Here is a 20,257-nt window from a genome sequence, read left to right as displayed (position 1 = left end):
AATTTACTCTCACTTTATGGCTGATTTGCACATGGATTAAGATCGTCAGGTGAGGTGTTATAGGTATCAAACAAACTACGAATCTATTGTGCGTTGATTACAACAAAAATTAGACGGATATCTTAAAAGACCAGCTGTGCTGTGCTGAAAATTGCATGTCGATGAGTGGCGTCCATCGTTTGCAGTATTTACTGCCGAGCTGTGATGATAGCGCCCTCGTTTTAGTAACGTGTGAAGCTCACCAAAATCAACGAAGCCGTTAATCTTTAGACAAAGGACATTCAGTGAATAAAAAAGATTTGTTAAAAAATATTTGAACTAAAATTAATTATTCATACGCTCGGCATTATCTTGAAGAAAAAAACGTTTGTATCAATATGCAGATGATTTTTAAACAATTCTTAATCACATTTAAACACCATGCATGACAACCAATATTGTTTAGTATATAGTTGAATTCAAATGCTCCGTTTTGCCGCGGCTGACTCGCTACGATCCTGTCAAATCGTGGGAATCGTCTTACTGACCTCGGCGTCATGTTTGCACTACTGCTTGACGCTAAGGTTTATGATGAGATGGTTACGTAGTAGGGAAGCCTCGATCTGCGCCCTCTCATACGATCAGGATTTAGGTGCCAATAGAATGATACTACCAGGGAACGTTGACTGTCGCTTTTGTCCGGCGAATGGATACCACTCACACGTACATATTCATGTTGAGCTGGTGCACTGTATTGTGAAATGGATTGACAATTCACTAGAAAGCCGAACTTGATAAACCCGACCACACAGAAAGAATCTGTTTAGTTGTAAAATGTTATAAGCTTTATCAGTTTTCTCGTTCTAACAAAAAGTATACTGTTCGATCGAACAGAATGGTTTTCATTGGAAGGAAATTTTCTTATCTGAAATTGATTTCGTTCGAACAAAACTTTTTGTTGGAAAATTCGTTTGAACAATGTTGTTTCTGCTCAGGGCAAAAAGTTTTTCCTTTCGAAAAATAACAACTTCTTATTTGAAAAAATCTTCTTGTTTTTGTATATGGTCGCCAGGGGGCGTTGAATAGAAATTGTTAGATTGAGTAACAAATATAGAATTTTGTTTCAAGTAAGATAATTTAATTAATCTTATCTTCGATATAACAAACTATCAGTTATAATGAACAAATTTTCTGGTCCCGTGAAATTTGCTGTAACGAAGTTCCACCGTGGTATGTTAGCAAGCCTATGTTTACAAAGTTAGTTCTTGTTTTTTTATCTTGTAGACTGAAAACAATTCAGTTCGAAAAATTACGAAGTCGTTTAAGGCAGGAATATGATGTCACTGAGAATGAAGACAGGTGTTTACAAGACTACAAGGTTGAAATGGATTTATTGTTACAAGAGAAAATGGCCCATGTTGAGGAACTGCGTCAAATCCATGCTGACATTAGTCAGGTTAGTGTAGCCACTACTATGTGGTCCCATAGTTGTAATTGGAACAGGCTGTAGTTGGTTTTGATTGATCTTATAGTTCTGTGGAATTTTATCAGTTCAGCCATGGGCGGAGCCCATTACTATACAAATGGAGCAAATTAAGATGGCATGGTTTGCAGATGAAAGGCCCTTTGACTGTGTAACTGAGCTATTCTATCCAATTATGCTGTTATGCGTTATCCATTCACCAATTTCTTGGAAGTGAAATTTTAAAAAAGGATCCCGATTTAGTCTAGAGGTTTTTCACCAAAATCTGAACGCAAAAAAATTGTTTTAAAAAAGCAAAGCCTCCTCCATGGTTGGCTTAGCCGTAGAAATCAGCAGGTGTTCGTGTGAACCCGCGAAATTGTCTACTGTTTTACTTCCAGGTTCGATTTTGAGATTTTGAGGCCTTTAGAATTGTTTTTCATGATCAATTTCTGTGAAATCTTTTGATAATTTTCAGTGTTTTCCATGGGTAAAATTTATTGCAGTGCAGCAGGATTAAATATTATCTTTGTTCTGCTATGACAACGCCAGCACCGATGGTGCTAAGCCATTGCAGGGGGTTTGGGGGTCCTCCTCCAAGAAAATTTTTAGCCCTCTTGGGCTTCACTCCTAGCTGGCTCTTTCGTCCGTCACGGTGTCCGTCCGTAGACAGAATCCAGTTATTTTGGGAAGTTTTGAAGGCCCCTCAAGTTAATGTCTTGATATTTGGTTTATGCATGTATCTACCCTACATCTTCAGCCCAAAAACTGGCCCTGTCAGATTCAAGATGGCGGACTGGCAGCAATTATTGTTAGCCAAAATCAGCACTTTTTACACATTTTTGAAGTTTTCGAGGGAAATTTTGAAGAGGCTTTTATCAATTACCTTTATCTTTTGTACATGTTTGAATCCCCCAAGGGTCCATCAGCATGAAAAAATTGGGTGGATCGGACTCAAGATGGCTGTCCTGTGACCTGTTTTATGCCCAAAAATGTCAATGTTGGCCTGGAGCTGATTGGTATTCTTTGGAAAGGGATCTTTTATACCCAAGACAGGCATTTTTGATCAGGCGATTATGACGTAATTGGCAGCCATCTTGGTGTCATCAATACTCATTCGGAGGTGGAAAAAAGTTTTACCACATTATATTGATACTTATATTTTGCATGTTTTGTTACCACAATCAATTGGGAAGTTGTAGCTCATGACATGCTCTATGATCGTGGTGGGTTTTAAGGACATAAGTCATTCTATATGGTCACCAGGGGGCGTTGTAGATAACTTAATATTTTCTTATTATATTCGTACCTATGCATATTTTGCTACCACAATAAATTGGAAAGTTGTAGCTCATGACATGCTCTATGATTGTGGTGAGTTTCAAGGTCATTGGTTTTTGTATATGGCCACCATGGGGCATTGAACAACGCAATAACTTAGGATTTCTATATTATATTCATACCTATGCATATTTTGTTACCACAATCAATTGCAAAGTTGTAGCTCATGACATGGTCTATGATTGTGGTGAGTTTCAAGGACATTAGTTATTCTACATGGTCACTAGGGGGCGTTGAATAGTAGAATAACTTAGTATTTCCTTATCATATTGGTACCTAGGCATATTTTGTTACCACAATCAATTGCAAAATTGTAGCTGCTGACATCTTCTATGATTGTGGTGAGTTTCAAGGTCATTTGATTTTTTCCAGGTCATTGGATGGGGCGTTCAATATTGAAATTGTTTGATTGTTGAGCATTTGAAACCACTTCCCAAGTGGGCTTGGTGACCCTGGACCCCTAATTTAATTTAACACCCTCTTAGAGTATCTGAGACAGAAAACTACCCTGGACTTCATGAAAAGTCACAGATTGTTAAATCTATTAGGGGAGGGTGACCTAAATTGGGCACTGTACCCGAATTCGGCACAGTTATAAACACGTCAATTGACGAGATACCTAATATGGCAAATCGTATATCAATGGTTGAGGTCAAAGGCCATATTCCTGACACCTGAATGTTAAAGAAATTTGATTGGTTAGGGGGAGGAGTTTATGTTAATCGCGCCTTTTATGACGACGAAGAAATCGCTTCTGCTAGCTGCTGGCCCGTCGCTGTTTTTACTAGGATTTGACCTAGTTTTGTATCATTTTTGGTGTCATCTACGATCGTAAATATAAATTGAAGGTACATAGTACAATCTTAAGTGATAAAAAATAGCTTTAATTATCGACTCTATGCTTAAAAGATTGATTAGCTGCCAAAAATATACATGTTTTACTACCTGTACCCGAATTCGGCACTCGGTTTCAAAAATATACGGCAACTAGCATGCCAAATTCAGGTACACTGACTGGTGAAATGATGTTCCTATCTCACTTCCATACTGGAAAATATTTTTTTTTAATGTTTAAAAATTCGTCATTCATCAATATAATTTTATTTATTGAAATGTGCATAAGGCCTCCATCAATATTATTTGAAGCTATATAAAGTGACAATTTTTGCAAGGAATGGAAGTAGTTATCTATTGAGATCAAACTTTATTTTTCTAATGGAATATTTATTGCAACTAAAATGACATGACAATTATAAATGACAAAAGTTTTGAATAAATTTTCATTTAATCTAATTAAATGAAACAAATTTCAGATGAATCGGTATCTTCAGTATTCTGTCGATCAGAAAGCAAATGCTATCGATGCCATAAATGGTGGTATGCCTATCAAGACAGCTGCCAAACAATTTGGTGTACCTCGGTCTACACTGCAAGATATAATCAAAGGAAGAATCGAAATGGGGGCAAAAATAGGAGGACAACCGACACTCAATCATGAAGAGGAGAGGGAGCTAGTGGACTTTGCCTGCAATAGGTCACAGATGGGAATGGGGTTCAATAAACAAACATTGTTAAGGTACGCTGGAAAAATTGCAGATAAAAAAGGAAAGCCATTTTTAGGTGGTAATCCTTCGGAGAAATGGTGGAGAGGTTTCAAGAAACGCCACCCAGACTTACCATTGAGGACTCCGGAGTCAACTGCTAGTGTAAGAATGGCAGGCATGCAACCTGTTCGAGTTATGAAGTTTTTTCATTCATATCGCGGTGTCATCGACGGATATGATTTTCAGCGGCGCCAAATTTGGAATATGGATGAGTCCGGGTTCCAAATGGATTTTTCTCCACCGCAAGTTGTTGCAAGTTAATAATATTAGATAAGTCATAAGTCATAGTAAAAAATCAGCATGATATCAAATGAAATGAAGGTTAAGGCCATTCAGTTTTGATATATTTCATGCAAATTGAAGATAATTAATTTCAGGCGTGGAGTAAAGACAGTACCTGTTAGATCGAGCGGAAATAAGGAGCTCGTTACAGTGATTGGCTGCGCGTCAGCAGTCGGGCAAATCCTGAACCCACATTTTGTGGTGAAAGGAAAAACCCGGCTGGCTGCCACTGGATTTGATGTTGAGAGGGCGCCGAAGAATTGGAACATCAGTGCAAGTGACAGTGGTTGGACGAAACAAGTAGGTGTATATTTTCATGATGTACCGGTATACCCCTGAAAAGAGAAATGTCGAGATCATGAGTAATGCCAAGAATAGGTAATTACCGCACAAAAACTTCAATCAATATACCCAGTAACTTTTTCTTACAGGGTATTGGTCTACTTTGGTTTGAGGAAACATTCCTTAAAGCTATTGGGAGTGAACGGCCACAACTTCTTATCGTTGATGGTCACAATAGTCACAATTTTGTTGAGCTAATAGAGAAAGCCAGAGAAAATAGAATAGTGATCGTTGAACTTCCGTCGCACACAAGCAATTGGCTCCAGCCTTTAGATAGGTGACAAACCATTTGTTATGAATTATCCGTATAATTATTGTCTTTGTTTTATTATTATGGCATATAATTCTATCCATTGAAATATTTGCAGAACTGTTTTTGGGCCACTAAAAAAGGCCTGGAAGTCCACTTGCTCAACACTCATGGCAGATAATCCTGGAGTCATAGTTGGGAAAAGGAATTTTTTTGGACTTTTCCGTCAAGCAATTCCATTAACCTGAAAACATCAACAAGGAGGTAAAATCATGAATGTAGAAATGTTACCGTCCTCACGTTTGGTTGCAATAAAATATTTTCATTTTCAGATGAATTCATGCAACAGTATAGTGGGAGAAACTGAAATTAACCAGGTAGTAGGACCAATTAACGATTACCAGACTGATATGACTGATGTAAGACTGAGATGAGAAATAATATCATATCAAAAGATTAAGATATTTTATAGGAGGCCTTGAATATATTCAAAATCGTTTTACAGGATCTTGCAACCGGAGTTAGTATCACTAAAGCCTGTCCAGCTGATAGAGCACTTTCTGTGATTGAGAGCACTCTCACAAAACAACAACTGGCCAAGTATGACAAAAGATATCAAGAGGGGTTCGATTTAAAAAGTGATGCGTTATATATGACATGGAAGCGGTTAAAAGAAAAATCATTGGTGAGTGACAAGTGAATAGATTTAATAAAATAAATCCATCCGTCCTGACCTCGAAATCTTTATTTTGCAGCAAAGTGACTACTTTCCATTTGATAACACCTCTTCGAGATCAAGTAAATTAAGCGATATTCTAAAATACCATCAAGCTAAAGCACGTAAACCCTGTCAACCCAAACCCTGTAGGCCGACTGCAAATTATTTCGTTATAACATCGGATGAAGCATACGTTGAGAAGTGTTTACGAGAAGAGAAGAAGTCACAAGAACCTCGAAATAAGAAATTAAAAACTATCACCAAGGTAAGTTAAATTGCTATGATGTATTCTAATGATTGTTACCCAGCACTTACCCAGTGCTTCATCTAGCCAAAAATAGAAGGGCGGTCCGCCCCGCCCCCGAAAATAGCCGCCCTTGTGCCCTTCAGATGTGTCCCATGCTCGCCCTTGTGCCCTCATCCCTTGCCGTAGGTCCGCCATCCTGCCATTGTCAGTCACGAGTAATGAGTCAGGGCTTTCAAAATAAGCCGACGCATCCGACTGTTAGTAAGTTTCCTGCGACGGCTATGAAATATCTCGTATGATATCAACCATAGTAGCTCATGTGATCAGTGGTTATATTCAAATGTACTGCAGTCAGTGTGCATCGTGTGAAAACGTGCCTCAGACGCGTGGCCTAGTTTAAGTTTCCAGGAAATTGGCTGACTTCCAAACTACTGCCAATCATTCTAGCGACTCCCGTTGTAAAGCTTGTAGTGTACATTCGATGGATTGTTTCGTTTTTAACACATCGTGATGCTCTGGATCTTTTTATCTAGACTATTAGCAAAATATATATACAAGGTGAAAAACTTTGTTCGGTGAACTGACAGAGAGACTCACACAGACAATTAGTTTGAGTAGCCTAAAATAGCAATAATGTGTTCTTAAGCTGGCTGCTTAACAATTATCAACAGTTACTTGCCAATCACTAACACTATCAATTTAAATCAATTAATTTGATATTTCTAAGATTAAAAATATGCAATTTCATGCAGGCCTATACACTATTACTGGCTCTTTTTCGCTGTATTTGCTACTTGAGATTGCTTTTTTCTGCAATTTTTTTGTCTGCACCTGATTTTCCAAATCATTTTGAAAGCCCTATATAGATTAACTTTTCTTCATTGACAGGTATAGGCTAGGTGTAAGGATGTACTGTGGTTAAGTGTGTCACTCATGGCAAAATCAGAGTTAAACATACTTTCTATTCCTCAATTGTAGTAGAGGTACCTCGATTCTATGCAATAGTGAACATTGCAGTTTGCCCCTAAAACAGACGTGACCGCGTTATTATGTGCCCTTGCTCCGATGGAATTACGCACAAAAATGCCCTTATTTGAAATCAGCACCCTGTTCTTTTTTAATGCTAGATGAAGCACTGTTACCATGCATATTTCTTCCATCATTACAGAAAACTTTACCTGCAAAAAAACAAAAGACATGCCCAGCAATCGAAGTAATGGAGAGTAGACTTGATGTACGTGAAACTTCTTTATTTCTAAAGATTTTTTGTATTTTTCTCATGTTTAATTAATTCCTCACCAGCACAACAAGGCAGCTACATCGACGGATGTCCCAGCTGAAAAAAGCAGCCCTATACCATCGTTAGAGGATACACACCAGGAACTAAGGTAACCTTTGCGAACTAGGTACTCTGTAAATAAACGATCAAAACAGATGATTAGTTAATAAAATCCAAATAACATTCTATGGTTCTGAAGCCTTGATCGAGTAAACCGTGATTGTGATTCAACGGTACCGGGTTATTGTTCTTGGAAGGATTTAAGTGAAGTCCCAAAATAATTCTTATTATTGAATTTACATCTTCAGAGCTGATTCTTATGTTGCAATTGCTCAAAAGGGTGAACGAGGAAAAAAAAAACCTCTATTTTGGAATAGTAAGTACAAGAATGGATGGGCCTTGACAGAGGATTTGCTGATACTGTAACACTAGACTGCAATGTTCATTTCAGGTCGAAAAAATGTTGCCCAAGAGCTCTTCGCTGCAGATCAAGTTTTTGGAACAGCTCCAGCGAAGAAATTTATTTGTATGGACCGAAGACGTCGAAGATCACCCGGTATCAGGGGTCATTATGGTGCTGTCTCCGCCCCGCGTCATCAATCAACGATGCCAGCTTTCATTTGAATGTAGAGAGTACGAGAACACCAATGACATTTTCTGTGCAATGACCTGATATGATTTAGGCCTAGTATAGTAATATTGGTTTTAATATGATTTTCTGTTATTAAATAAAAAATTGAATTTTCGTTTCTATGAATGAAATAGGCCTGCTGAGAAAATTTATTTGAAGAATTGTTTTAAAATATATTATTGTTACAACGAATAAAATTTGTTCACTTTTAGCAAATTTCAATGACGCAATAGACATGATTGGATGGAAACTCACTGATTTTGTTGTACAAGTGTCGATGAAAAGCATCTGCTACTTACCATGAATTAACAGGCTGTACAATACAAGCTTAAGTTTCATTTCTCTTGCTGCGTTGTCTTTGTTCCAGAAAACCATTCCTCCCCTAAGAAACTTCGCCTTACAGGCCCACATTACTTTCAAAATGCTGAACATTACCAATTAAACACTGTGATGAGGCTTTCAAAGTTAGAATTTTAACACAGTGAAAACCAGTACGGAACAGCTGACTGGCTGGCTAAGTGCCAATTTACGTTGAAAATTATACGCTGAAACATCACCGTTTCATCTGATTATGTATAAGTTTTGAATTTAAGGCACCTCATTAATATGCACATAAACATAATACAGATTACGGAGCCTTACTTTTTCCAAGAAAAGCCGATACAGGCCCTGTAATCTGTATAAAGATCAATTTTAAACACACTGCCGAAGTCAGGTACGCGGTGCCGAATTTAGGGAATACAGTGCCGAATTCAGGTCAAAAATTTAAAATGATCGCCCGATTTTGTCGAATGCTCATAACTAATTAAAACAATAGTACAATAGTAAGTAACAATATTTAGGCATTAAACTGATGTTATGGTCTCTAAATGATATGGACATCCAGTAAGTGATTATTTATCATGAATTGCATATAATTCAGATAGAAAATTGCCGTAAAAATTTACTGTGCCGAAATCAGGTCACCCTCCCCTTACGAAAACTGGGCGAGTGGCTCAGTTACTATGATGGACTATTTTTACCTTCATGACGTAGCCATGAAGGTTATAAGAAGATGGTAGTGAGTCGATGACGTCATTTTCGTGTCGCCACATATAACTTGTTGGTGGGAGTTCAGAGGAAGATTTGTCAAACGAATGAATACTCTAATCTTATTAATGCTGAGTGTGAAATCTTGATTTTTAAAATATTTCCCTAAATTATTAGAAAATGTCGATAGTAAGACCATGGGAAAGTTTTTATCGTTGAATGGGCGAATGACGGCGGCAGAGTGCACCTGTGATAAGGCGGAAATAGTTCCATGTGAAGGCAAAGCTTTTAAATGACTAGACAGTCGGAGGTGGTTTATCAACTTTTTTCATCTATCGTGCTGCTATTTTCCCAATTAAATTGCTTGATATCGATCGTTTCTCATAAGTCAACACTTTTCAAGTGTGATTTTGATGTGTGTAGAGATACATCGTGACTAGCGTATTGAATGGCGCCGCCATGTTTGAGCTGGGCATCAATCGTGTAATAATGGAATTATAAGGTGGAATTATCTTGATTGTGTCCATACGAAGTTTATTAAAGGTTAGTGTCAACAAATGGTCCATTACAGTCCTCTAATCTATGTGGAGAGACGCTCTTTACCGGCAAAACCGTGGTCTGTTTCATGTTATCGTTGGCCTAAGTGACTGACCTTGCTTGAGCGTTCGCTGCCGGCGCGCTGCTTGAAAGTTATGAATAAAGTATTATATAACTGATTGTGATAACTAATGACATACAACAAATAAACCTTTAACAAAAGTTACCTAGTGTCTGACTGTCCTCGAGAGGGGTAGGTCCGACCGGTAAGCAGAGAGAGATAGAGAACGAACGACCGAACGACTACGTGGTTTTCTGTTAATGTGACACATACTATAGAATTCTATTCCGTATTTATAGAGGAATGCACAGATACAGTTGAATAGTTACAGTTACAGTTAAAGGCTCAGTACAGTCTAATAGTTCACGCAGTTCGACAATTGTGTGAAGTTCTACAATTTAATATAACAATATAATACACTATAACTGATAGTCTTATTCACGACACTGACATTCTACTGAAAAATTCTGGATTGATTCTGGATTGATTCACCGCATAGTTTTTTCATAGTGAGTATTTTTGTATATGAATCAATTAAGATGATTGACAGACGCGGGTGCGGTTGTATCAGCTGTTGAAGACGTTCGATGTAAACAATAATTTCAACCACTTGCACGATGAAAACATAGACATCAAACTAAGAAGTGGGAATCAGTGTCGCTCACACGTATATATTGCTCATGCTGAACTGATCTACTATATTTTGAGAATAGATGGAGATTAGAATGTTTGACTTGTTACTAACCCAACCACACACAAAGAATCTTTTTAGTTGTAAAATGTTTATCGGTTCGGTTCATTTCTAAAATATCATTGATCATAATTGGGGTTGGGGGGTAGGTTGTGGGTCGGTCTTGTCATGGACATCGACAACTCAATCAGACCGTAAAAGCGTCTTGGAGTATTGTTTTATCGATCTCCGGTATTCTTTGATTTGATTTGATTTATTTTGCATAAATAATTGGTACAAGGATTATAACATAATAGTTATTACATAATATATAGTCCGTGTAACAATAATTTATGCGAGGAATTGAAGAAAAGCCAGTAAGGCTTGTACTAGTCTAAAATCCCTCACCACATACGCTCACATTCTCGCACTCATACGCACACCACACACATACGTTACAAGAGACACTCTAAAAAATATAAAAATAAATTAGACGAAGTCAGAACATACAATTATGGTTACTAGTAATTAGACAAGAGCAGACTTTTGAGACTATTACGAAATATACTTAAATGGGGCTGATTTTTCAATTCAGATGGTAGATTGTTCCAGTATTTTGCACCTTGAATTTTAATACTTCTAGATTTTATATTAGATTTCGAAAATTCGATAAAAAGATCATTGATTCTGTGTGTGTTGCGCCAATTAGGTGTAGAACGCGGAAAAATGAAGAAGTCTTCGAAAAGGTCATGTAAGAAATTATTAATTTGACAGAAGGTGAAAGTTCCAAGCTGATGTTTATAAATATCACATAATTTCAGAATTTTGAGTCTTTTGAAAATTGGTGACGTGTGTTCTAACCAGTCAGAACGCGTTACAGTACGTATTGCTCTTTTTTGTGGGGAACAAAAAGTGGGTTTGAATAGGTACAACAAGCATTTCCCCATATAACATTGACATTGGCATAATCCAAATGTGAATGGACAAAACAATGGTATAAATTTTTCACAATGTCTGGAGATAAGTAATTTTTCAACCGGTTAATGATGCCAATGCCACGTGAAACTTTTTTTGCAAACAAAATTGATGTGTTCCTTCCATGTAAAATTTTGATCAAAAATTATGCCTAGAAATTTTGTGCTTGTTACTCTTTTTTGCGGTTGACCATCTAAAAGTATATTTAGATCCAGAAAAAATCTGTTGCCAAAAATAATATAATTTGTTTTATCTATATTAACGGAAAGGCGATTCGCTCTAAACCAGTTGAGGAGCTGATTTAAACTCTTGGTTAAGAATGCCCTCTAACTTTTTATAATTAGAGTTACTACAAAAAAAGTTGCTATTGTCAGCAAAAAATATTGAGTCTAATAATTTACAAGCATTAGGACAGTCGTTTATGTATACTAGAAACAAAATAGTAGTCCTAGTATGGAACCTTGTGGAACACCGGATGTTATATCCGCAGTTAAGGATAAAGTATTTTTATACTTGGCCGCCTGTTTTCGACCTGTGATATAACTTTGAAACCAGTTTAGCGGAATGCCACGAATTCCATAGTGCTCAAGTTTAGAAATCAGGATATCAAACTTAAGGGTGTCAAATGCCTTTGGCAGGTCAATAAATACCCCTGCAGTAAAAAGGCCCTTATCAAGGGCACTAGATAATTTATTGGTAATGAGAGAGAGGTGATGAGAGGTAAAGCAAGTGTAGGTGAGTACTTTTTCCTGAAACCAAATTGGTGTTGATTAAAAAGTTTGAGTTTTTCAAAAAATTTGTTCAGTCTGTCATATACGATTTTTTCCAATATTTTTGATAAAGACGGAAATAGGACGGTAATTACTGAATAAATTATTATTTCCACTTTTATAGATTGGAGTGACATGAGCTATTTTGAATGCACTGGGCACTTGCCCTGAAGTGAAACTGCAATTGAATATATGGCATAGAGGTTGTGAAATTATAGAAATAATCGATTTAAGTAACATTGTACGTATGTTTTCAAAGCCACTTGAAGGTTTGGACTTGAAATTAGAGACAATTTATTCAATTTCCTGAGTACATGTTGGTGAGAGGAAAAAATTTTCACATTTTCACCTAAATAATCTTTAAAGTTTTTCTTGGAAATTGGTATTTGAGATTCCAATGACCGCGCAACGTTTACAAAATACTCATTGAAACTTTCAGCAATTTCTTGCTCATTTTTTAGAACTTTATCATTAAGAAGAAATTCTGAGTTAATGTCAGGATTTTGTTTACCTTTGTTAAGTAAAGAATTGACGTTTCGCCATATTTCTCTAGGGTTTAATTTACATGCTATAAATTTGTCCCTATAAAATGAATATTTAGTCTTCTTGATGACAGAATTAAGAATATTTCTATGTCTATTATATTTATCTTTCCTCTCTTTAGTCCGTTATCGTAAGTACTTTTTATACAGTTTTTCCTTGAAACGAATCGATTTTTTTATTCCCGTGGTAATCCACGGCTTATGGCTATGATTTGATTTATCACGTATAGATTTAATCTTATAAAATTCCGCAAGACGCTTCAGGGTCACTATACTCGTACACACTTTGCCAATCATTGGTCAGCAAAGAACGGGAGAAATTTTCAATGGTCCTAGGATTTATATCATGGATTAACTTAGTATTATTACTTGTTTTATGTCTTTTATAGATACCGTCAAAACTAGCAAAAATTGGGTAGTGGTCTGATGTATCAACTAAGAAAACACCACTTTGAGATTGGCAATCGTCGTTAAAATTGGTCAATATATTCTCAATAACATAATATACATAAGTTGATGTAGCATCTGTTACTCGAGTCGGTAAATTTATACTTATTGTATAGTTAAAGAAAGAATCATTTGGTGAATTATCACCGTATTTACCGAAATCAATATTGAAATCACCTAATAGAGTTCGTTCAAATGAATCCCTGATTTGTCACTAATGTTGAAAAACCTATCTCTTAAAGCCCCGTGGGGTTTCAGAATGATGTCATTATCAATGAATAGGACGTTCTGTTTGGAGCAGAATCGCCCCATGTAAGAATTAACTGCGCAGGCGGCAGTATTGAAATCCCTCGCAGCTTTTGAGTTCCCTTTCTTAGGGAAGATACTTGAAAGTGATATTTTTGCTGAAGGAAATGGCGATGGTAAAGGTAATGTTCATTTTGATAGCATCGGTATTGGACTTGTTGCGATTGATGTCATTGGTACCAATGTGAACGATGACCTCCTTAACGGATTCTAGATTCGGTATTTGGGATGATGCTTTTTCTAAAAGACTGAATATTTTCAGCGGCGGCTCCAGAATTGTGGATGATAGCGCTGCTACTATGTGGATACTGGAGATCTCGCATGTTCTAATCTCCAATAATAACAACATCAGGCGATTGGTTTCTATCGGATTCTACACTTGCATAATATATATATATATATATTGTGTATATTGCACAATAGCCTACTGTGGCTATATAAATAGTACAACATAGCGTTCTAAAACAACGTGATCCACGGAAAATCTATATCTGAGTTCTACTGACTGCAGTGTAATGGGAACAACAGGGATTTATGGGACTCGAAACAAACAGAAAAGACACGTGTTATAGATGGCGAAACCAATTGGCAGCTCTGTAAACGGTGGTTAACATCAGTGTACTACACATGGATGATTATTTTCTGCCGTTCAGCGGATTTCCGCCTTTTCAATCAATTTTTATCATTTCTAAAATCGATGCAAATCCGTTTCTCATAAAAGCGTTTCCCAATCTATTTTTAAATGCGATAATTTTTGTTAACGAAGTTTTCTCTCTGTTGCCCGACCGTGTGTCTGTGGATATATGTATCTACATTATTGATTTTTTAGTGTTGCTCGTGAAGTGCTGAAAAATGGCTTTTGCAGCCCCTAACGTGACGCCGCCTACATTGTTTTCTTATGCAACGAATAGATGATGAGCATCTTGACTCGTCTTGGAACTAGCAGTGCATTGACAGTAAAACATTGGACGATGTTATTTAATTTTCTCAGTGAAATTTCAATGTGAAAACTGATAAAAACGATCTGAAAAATCAAAATTTTCTGGAGGCCATTTCGCGCCTTCGGCGCTTGTAGCTGGCAATAACTTAGAAGTAACGTACCTGGCAGTAAAAATACGGCGTTTGTTATTTCTAAGTTATTGCGAGATTTAAGATTATCCACCTTTTTAATGGTGGCGTGTTATCATCCCTGGCTATAACACTGCTGGGTAGGGTACTACGCTGTTGCAGTCCACGATGTCTACACTAAAATCAATGTCTATAAGGCAAAGTGAGGTACCACATTGATAATTTCCACAATGTCTACACTAAAATCAAGTCTTATATAACACACAGTACACAAGGTACCATGCTATCACAGTCGATTACTCTTAAGTCAAAGTCTACTATAATTCAGTACAACAATTTGGTGGCGCTACTAAACTTATTCAAAAAATTATACAATTCAATTAAACTTTATTTACATGTTACAAAATCAACATTAAGCGACGACCAACAGAATAGTTAATTCATTTAGTAGAAGGATTGAGTTTGAGCTCTGCTTGATACAACTGCTCAAAAATGTGTTGCAATGGACTAAATGCTGTCTGAATGCACAAGGACGTCATCCAAATAGTAAAAACACGGATAATCAAATCCCCCAAACACCTCTCAATCAAGGGTTAGAAAGTCCATGGCGCCCCTTTTAGTCCAGATGGAATAACTTGAAATGAAATCAATCATGCAGAAGAGGCAGTTTTGGCTTTGTCGGATACCTCCATCTCAACCTGCCATTAACCCGCCTCTGACATAGAGTCCAAAAGATCCTCGACTCTAGGTAAACTGAAAATGTAACCAATTGTTTTCAAATTTAATGCCTGATAATCGAAAAAATTGAACACCAAAAAATGCAAGCAAAAATTTGCACAGAGAGTAAAAAGAAAATGACCAACCAAAGCACAATCACATAGACAACACTGTTAATAAATATTCATGCAGTATAAATAACTATCAAGTTATCACTAAAAGGCAAAAGGCAAAATCACAATGTTGTGCAAAATACGTATTAGATAAATGAAACATCCTACCCTAAAGAATTAGTAATGAATAATGCGATTCTGTTCTAAACAAGGGAGCATAACTAACGCACAATTAATGTTGTGTTCACCACACAAATATAGGGCGAGTCGATGTTTAATCCTCACGCCATTCTACGAATTCTATTTCTCGAGTATGCTGCTGTGGAGTTCTTCCTGGTTTCTGTAGAATGGTTTCAGTGCCAGTCAGTGAAGAGAATCCTCAACCCTGCAAGGCTCATTTCAAAGCGAGCAATCACTTACAGCCATGCCCAGATTGTCAGGCAATGTTCTATCATGACTCACAATGCAAAAGAGTTTTAACTGCAGATTTTAATTACCTTTATCAGATGGAGACTACAGTGAAACAGTCTGAAGAAGAAAGGAATAAAGCGATGGAAAATGTAAAGAAGCTCTTCGAGGAGTACCTTCCAATGAGAGATCACATAAACAACCTTAGAATGAATATGGGTTTGGAACCGCTGCTAGCCGATCTCGATGAAGATGATATGAAGATAACTCCAGAGTAAGTGCCTAGGATCTAAGTGCATCCCCTCTGTGAATCTTTTGAAATGATAACAATAAACCTGATAGATCAAAGGAAGCTCATATATCATTTTATATGCAAAACCATGTGGTAACAGGCTTTTCCAACCCAAAACTTCAACTTTTTAGCCCACTTGAGACTTAAGTCCCAGCAGGCTGTTGCGTTCACTTTTCGTCCTTACATCTGTCCATCGCCTGATGATAGAATCCAGTTATTTTGGGAAGTATTAAAGATGCTTCAATGTAATGTCTTAGTATTTAGATTACACTTGTATCTACCGTAGACACATCTTCAGCCCTAAAACTGCCCCTGTTAGATTCAAGATGGCCGACTGGCAGCCATTGTTGTTAGCCAAAATCGGCACTTTTTACACATTTTTCGAGGGGGCATAAATCAGACCTGTTTACCTCTACGGGATTTCCGTATTTGCTACAGATCATAATAGCTAAATACGGAAGTACGGATGCTCCGTAAAAACTATGCTTTCTCATCCTTTCTTATCACATCTGTGAATGCGGTTATGAACTTTAAAAAAAGGGAGTACGGGTTCGTTTACTTCTACTGCTGGTAATTTGGGTCAGAGTTTTGATTAGCACTGAGTTATGTCAGTGACGTACACGTGCGTCTATCTTTCTTTCACTGCATTGCTGCTGTGTTTGATCAACATAATCTCTTTACACACACTATGCACACAGTCACTCGTGACAGCATACCACTGCTCACATTGGTGCGCACCTTATGACTATGTTATCATACAGTGTTTGAATGAAAAGTTTTTGAAATAAGTAAACTTTCAATGAATATTTTATCGTGACCTAAAAATACTAAGTAGTTGACAAGTATGAATAAACGTCGAGATAAATATTTCTTCAGCTGGTAAAACCTGGGGTTAAAGATTCATTGACTTATCAGTGGTTTTTACTGTATTTCGTGTGGTCAGGCTTTTTTGTTGACTTGGAATCCGTCCGTTCGTCCGTCCGTCCTCACCTGCTTGTGAACGCGATTCAAGAAGACCCGTTGATAGCAGGACTATGATATTCCATATTATGATTACTCCTAGGAAGAGGATGTGCCATATTGATTTTTGTGTTCAAAGGTCAAGGTCATTATAGGTCATTCATGAGAAACCTTGTGAACAGGATTTAAGATGAACCATTGATAGCAGGAAATGATATTACAGTAATATTACCCCTAGGTAGAAGATGTGCCCTATTGATTTTAGGGTCCAAAGGTCAAGGTCACTAGAGGTCATTTATGTGAAACCCTGTCAGTGCTATTCAAGAAGAACCATTCATGGCAGGACAATGCTATATCATAGTTTTATTACCCATAGGGAGAGGATGTGCCCTATTGATTTTGGGTTCCAAAGGTCAAGGTCAGTAGAGGTCATTTTTGCGTAAATGCGATTCAAGACACCAAATTGTCGCCAAATTGTCACCTTAACCAAATTGTCTCCAGAAAGTTTTCTAAAGACATCAGGATATTCACACTTCATCAGGATATTTCATCCGCAGTGATTCTAGTTGTTATCTTATTTGATGACTGACAGTTATGAATGAAACGTAAAGTCAAAACAGTCAACGACGAAAAACTAGTTAATGACTTTATGACTAGTAAAACCTAGTCAATGACTTTACCGAGCATTTCATTCGACTAGGTATCGTATGTTCGCTTATAATTTGTTCGGTGTTACGAATATAACCGAGTAGGCTATTCAATTCAGTATCCAAACTAGCAAGTATGGCGATACCAATGGAGTTAAAGACCTGCTAACCCGTACGGTTTAACCGTGGCCGTTGGCTTTTTGTGAACTGTGTTACTGCTCTACTCTATTAAATTTTAGTACATTCTTAGGTATAATTGTGAGGGGTGATGAATAAATAAATAATGGACTAAATAGTCTGTTGACAATAGCGGGCTGTGGAATGCTCTCAGCTTTTTCATCTAATCAACAGTCAGTTTTTCAACTAATTTAGAGGTGGGAGCTATCTACACACATATAACCATATATTTATCGCTATAGTACTACGGAAATCCATGTGAAGCGATCAATAGAGAAGGTACAGCATAGTTATCACAGGCGTGCTGTTAAAAACAAACACAGATGAGACTGGGAGAAGTCGTGCGTTGGGCGCCTACTTTAATTTTATTCAAGGATGATAAAATGTGGAAATTGCGTAAGTATTTACGTAGGGGAGAGTTTGGTAGTCGATCAGCCACATATATATTTTGAAAAAAACTATTTCACCCAAAATTTTGAAAAGGGTAGATAGTATTTTATTCTGAAAATGAGTGTATGATACCACAAAATATTGGGTCGGTCGAGCCCGAGAAACAGGGTTTTCTTTTGGTGTGGCCTAATCAACTGTTGTACACTTATACCCAATACCTTAGCATAATGTTAGTCAGAGGGAAGCAACTTCAAAACTGCTCATTGTTAGAGTGTTCTGTCTACTGAAAGTTTGATGGTGGATGGACACAAAGTGAATGTAATAGCCTCTTGGGACAAAAGTCTTAAGTAGTCTAAAAACTATAACATTTATTTCTACCTTTCAACCATTGCTCTCTCACAAACACTAAGCCCTTTGATTATTTCTTCACTTTCAGCGACTTTCAGCACGTGGACTTCAGCAGGACGTCTCCTGTTGAACATCAGTATATGACACATAGTTAAATGCGCCATATATTTCCAAGTCGCATAATCGGGCGATTCATGGTGACGATTCTTCTTGATCTCTGCAATCAGCCAGTCTTTCATTTTGACAAGATCTGATGTTTTCAGTTTAGGTTTCGTCTTATTGATCTTACGAATCTTTTGACATCTTACTACAACGCTTGAGACTTTGCATGTCCAATGTGCATCGTAGGTACTGGAAATCACACGTTTTTCTTTAATTTCTTCCGAATTCTTTTCCACACCAATACAACGCTTGAGAAGCACAATGTGCTTCAGGAAATGGCCGAGGACAATAGCTATTTGAGGAGAATCAATGGATTTAGAAAGTCCTTTAACTGATTCTACGACAAAGTCGAACTATATACTCGATATGTAATGACAATGGTTTCTCGAAACCCTTCTTCTTATTCATATGCTTCAAAAGTCGAGCAACTGTTCTGACTTTTGTGCGGCATTGTCCATATCCTTTAATCGTTGATCTTCTTTGTCACCCATTCGGTCAATATGAGAAGAGGTAAAATCTTTTAGTAGATCATCATTGCGGCAGATTACAGCAATGCCTGGGTTTGAAGATGTTTCTTATAACCCGCTTAGTAGCTCATTTAAGGAAGATTCCATAGAATTTTCATCAACAGTAATCGAAGGTTCCAATAAACAAGTTGAATTCCGTTAACATTGACATTGACATTTTTTAACATGCTGGTACAAAGAATTGCGCAAGTCGAAAGCAAGACAATGTTCACAGGGTAGGTAATGCCATGCTTTGAAGTTTCCGGAGGTAGGGCGACGTGCAACAACTAACTCGCCATGTCCAGCTGCTATAACCTGAAATCATAAACAAAAACAATTTGCAACATATCTCATTAGGGGTCCGGGGACACCACACCCACTTAGGAAGTGGTTTGAATTGCTCAACAATGTCTAGGTACCAATATGATATGAAAATACTAAGTTATTCAGATATTCCATGCCCCTGGAATTAAAGACAATGACCTTAAAACCACAGACCTCACCACACTCATAGAACATGTCAATCTACAACTTTACAATTCATTGTGGTTACAAAATATGCCTGGGTACCAATACAATATGAAAATACTAAGTTATTCGGCTATTTAACGCCCCCTGGTGACCAGCTGATGACCTGTGAAAACTCCATTATCGTAGAACAAGTCATGCAATACAACTTTGCAATTGATTGCTGTAAATCCTGTCGATAGTTTACTCAAAAAACCTTTTTAGCCCACTTGGGACTTTAGTCCCAGCGGGCTATTGCGTTCACTTTTCGTCCGTCGTCCGTCCGTAGACGGAATCCAGTTATATTGGGAAGTTTTGAAGACGCTTCAATGTAATGTCTTGATATCAACCCAAAAACTGGCCCTGTCAGAATCAATATGGCTGACTGGCAGCCATTGTTGTTCGCCAAATTCAGCACTTTCTACACATTTTTGAACTTTTTGAGGGAAATTTTGAAGACGCTTTGATCAATTACCTCGATCTTTCGTTT

At 37.3% G+C, this 20,257-nt stretch overlaps 2 protein-coding genes across 2 annotated transcripts in view; both read left to right on the top strand.

Annotated features, from left to right (window-relative positions):
- LOC141901890 (zinc finger C4H2 domain-containing protein-like) overlaps positions 1-20,257 on the top strand; it is an 89,039-nt gene that overhangs the window by 15,061 nt on the left and 53,721 nt on the right. The window contains exons 2-3 of the mRNA XM_074789450.1: positions 1,264-1,435; positions 15,877-16,052. Coding sequence (XP_074645551.1) covers positions 1,264-1,435; positions 15,877-16,052 — 348 coding nt within the window. The remainder of the gene's footprint in view (positions 1-1,263; positions 1,436-15,876; positions 16,053-20,257) is intronic.
- On the top strand, positions 3,767-8,188 carry LOC141915188 (uncharacterized). The gene is made up of 11 exons (XM_074806627.1): positions 3,767-4,628; positions 4,764-4,968; positions 5,100-5,287; positions 5,379-5,454; positions 5,593-5,679; positions 5,766-5,945; positions 6,016-6,243; positions 7,394-7,459; positions 7,528-7,613; positions 7,813-7,880; positions 7,956-8,188. Exons 1-11 carry the CDS (start codon positions 4,096-4,098, stop codon positions 8,126-8,128), a joined length of 1,890 nt encoding a protein of 629 aa, XP_074662728.1. The 5' UTR covers positions 3,767-4,095; the 3' UTR covers positions 8,129-8,188.

The sequence above is a fragment of the Tubulanus polymorphus genome, chromosome 1, assembly GCF_964204645.1.
Source record: "Tubulanus polymorphus chromosome 1, tnTubPoly1.2, whole genome shotgun sequence".
Taxonomy (NCBI): Eukaryota; Metazoa; Nemertea; class Palaeonemertea; order Tubulaniformes; family Tubulanidae; genus Tubulanus; species Tubulanus polymorphus.
This window is presented reverse-complemented; position numbering and strand designations above follow the sequence as displayed.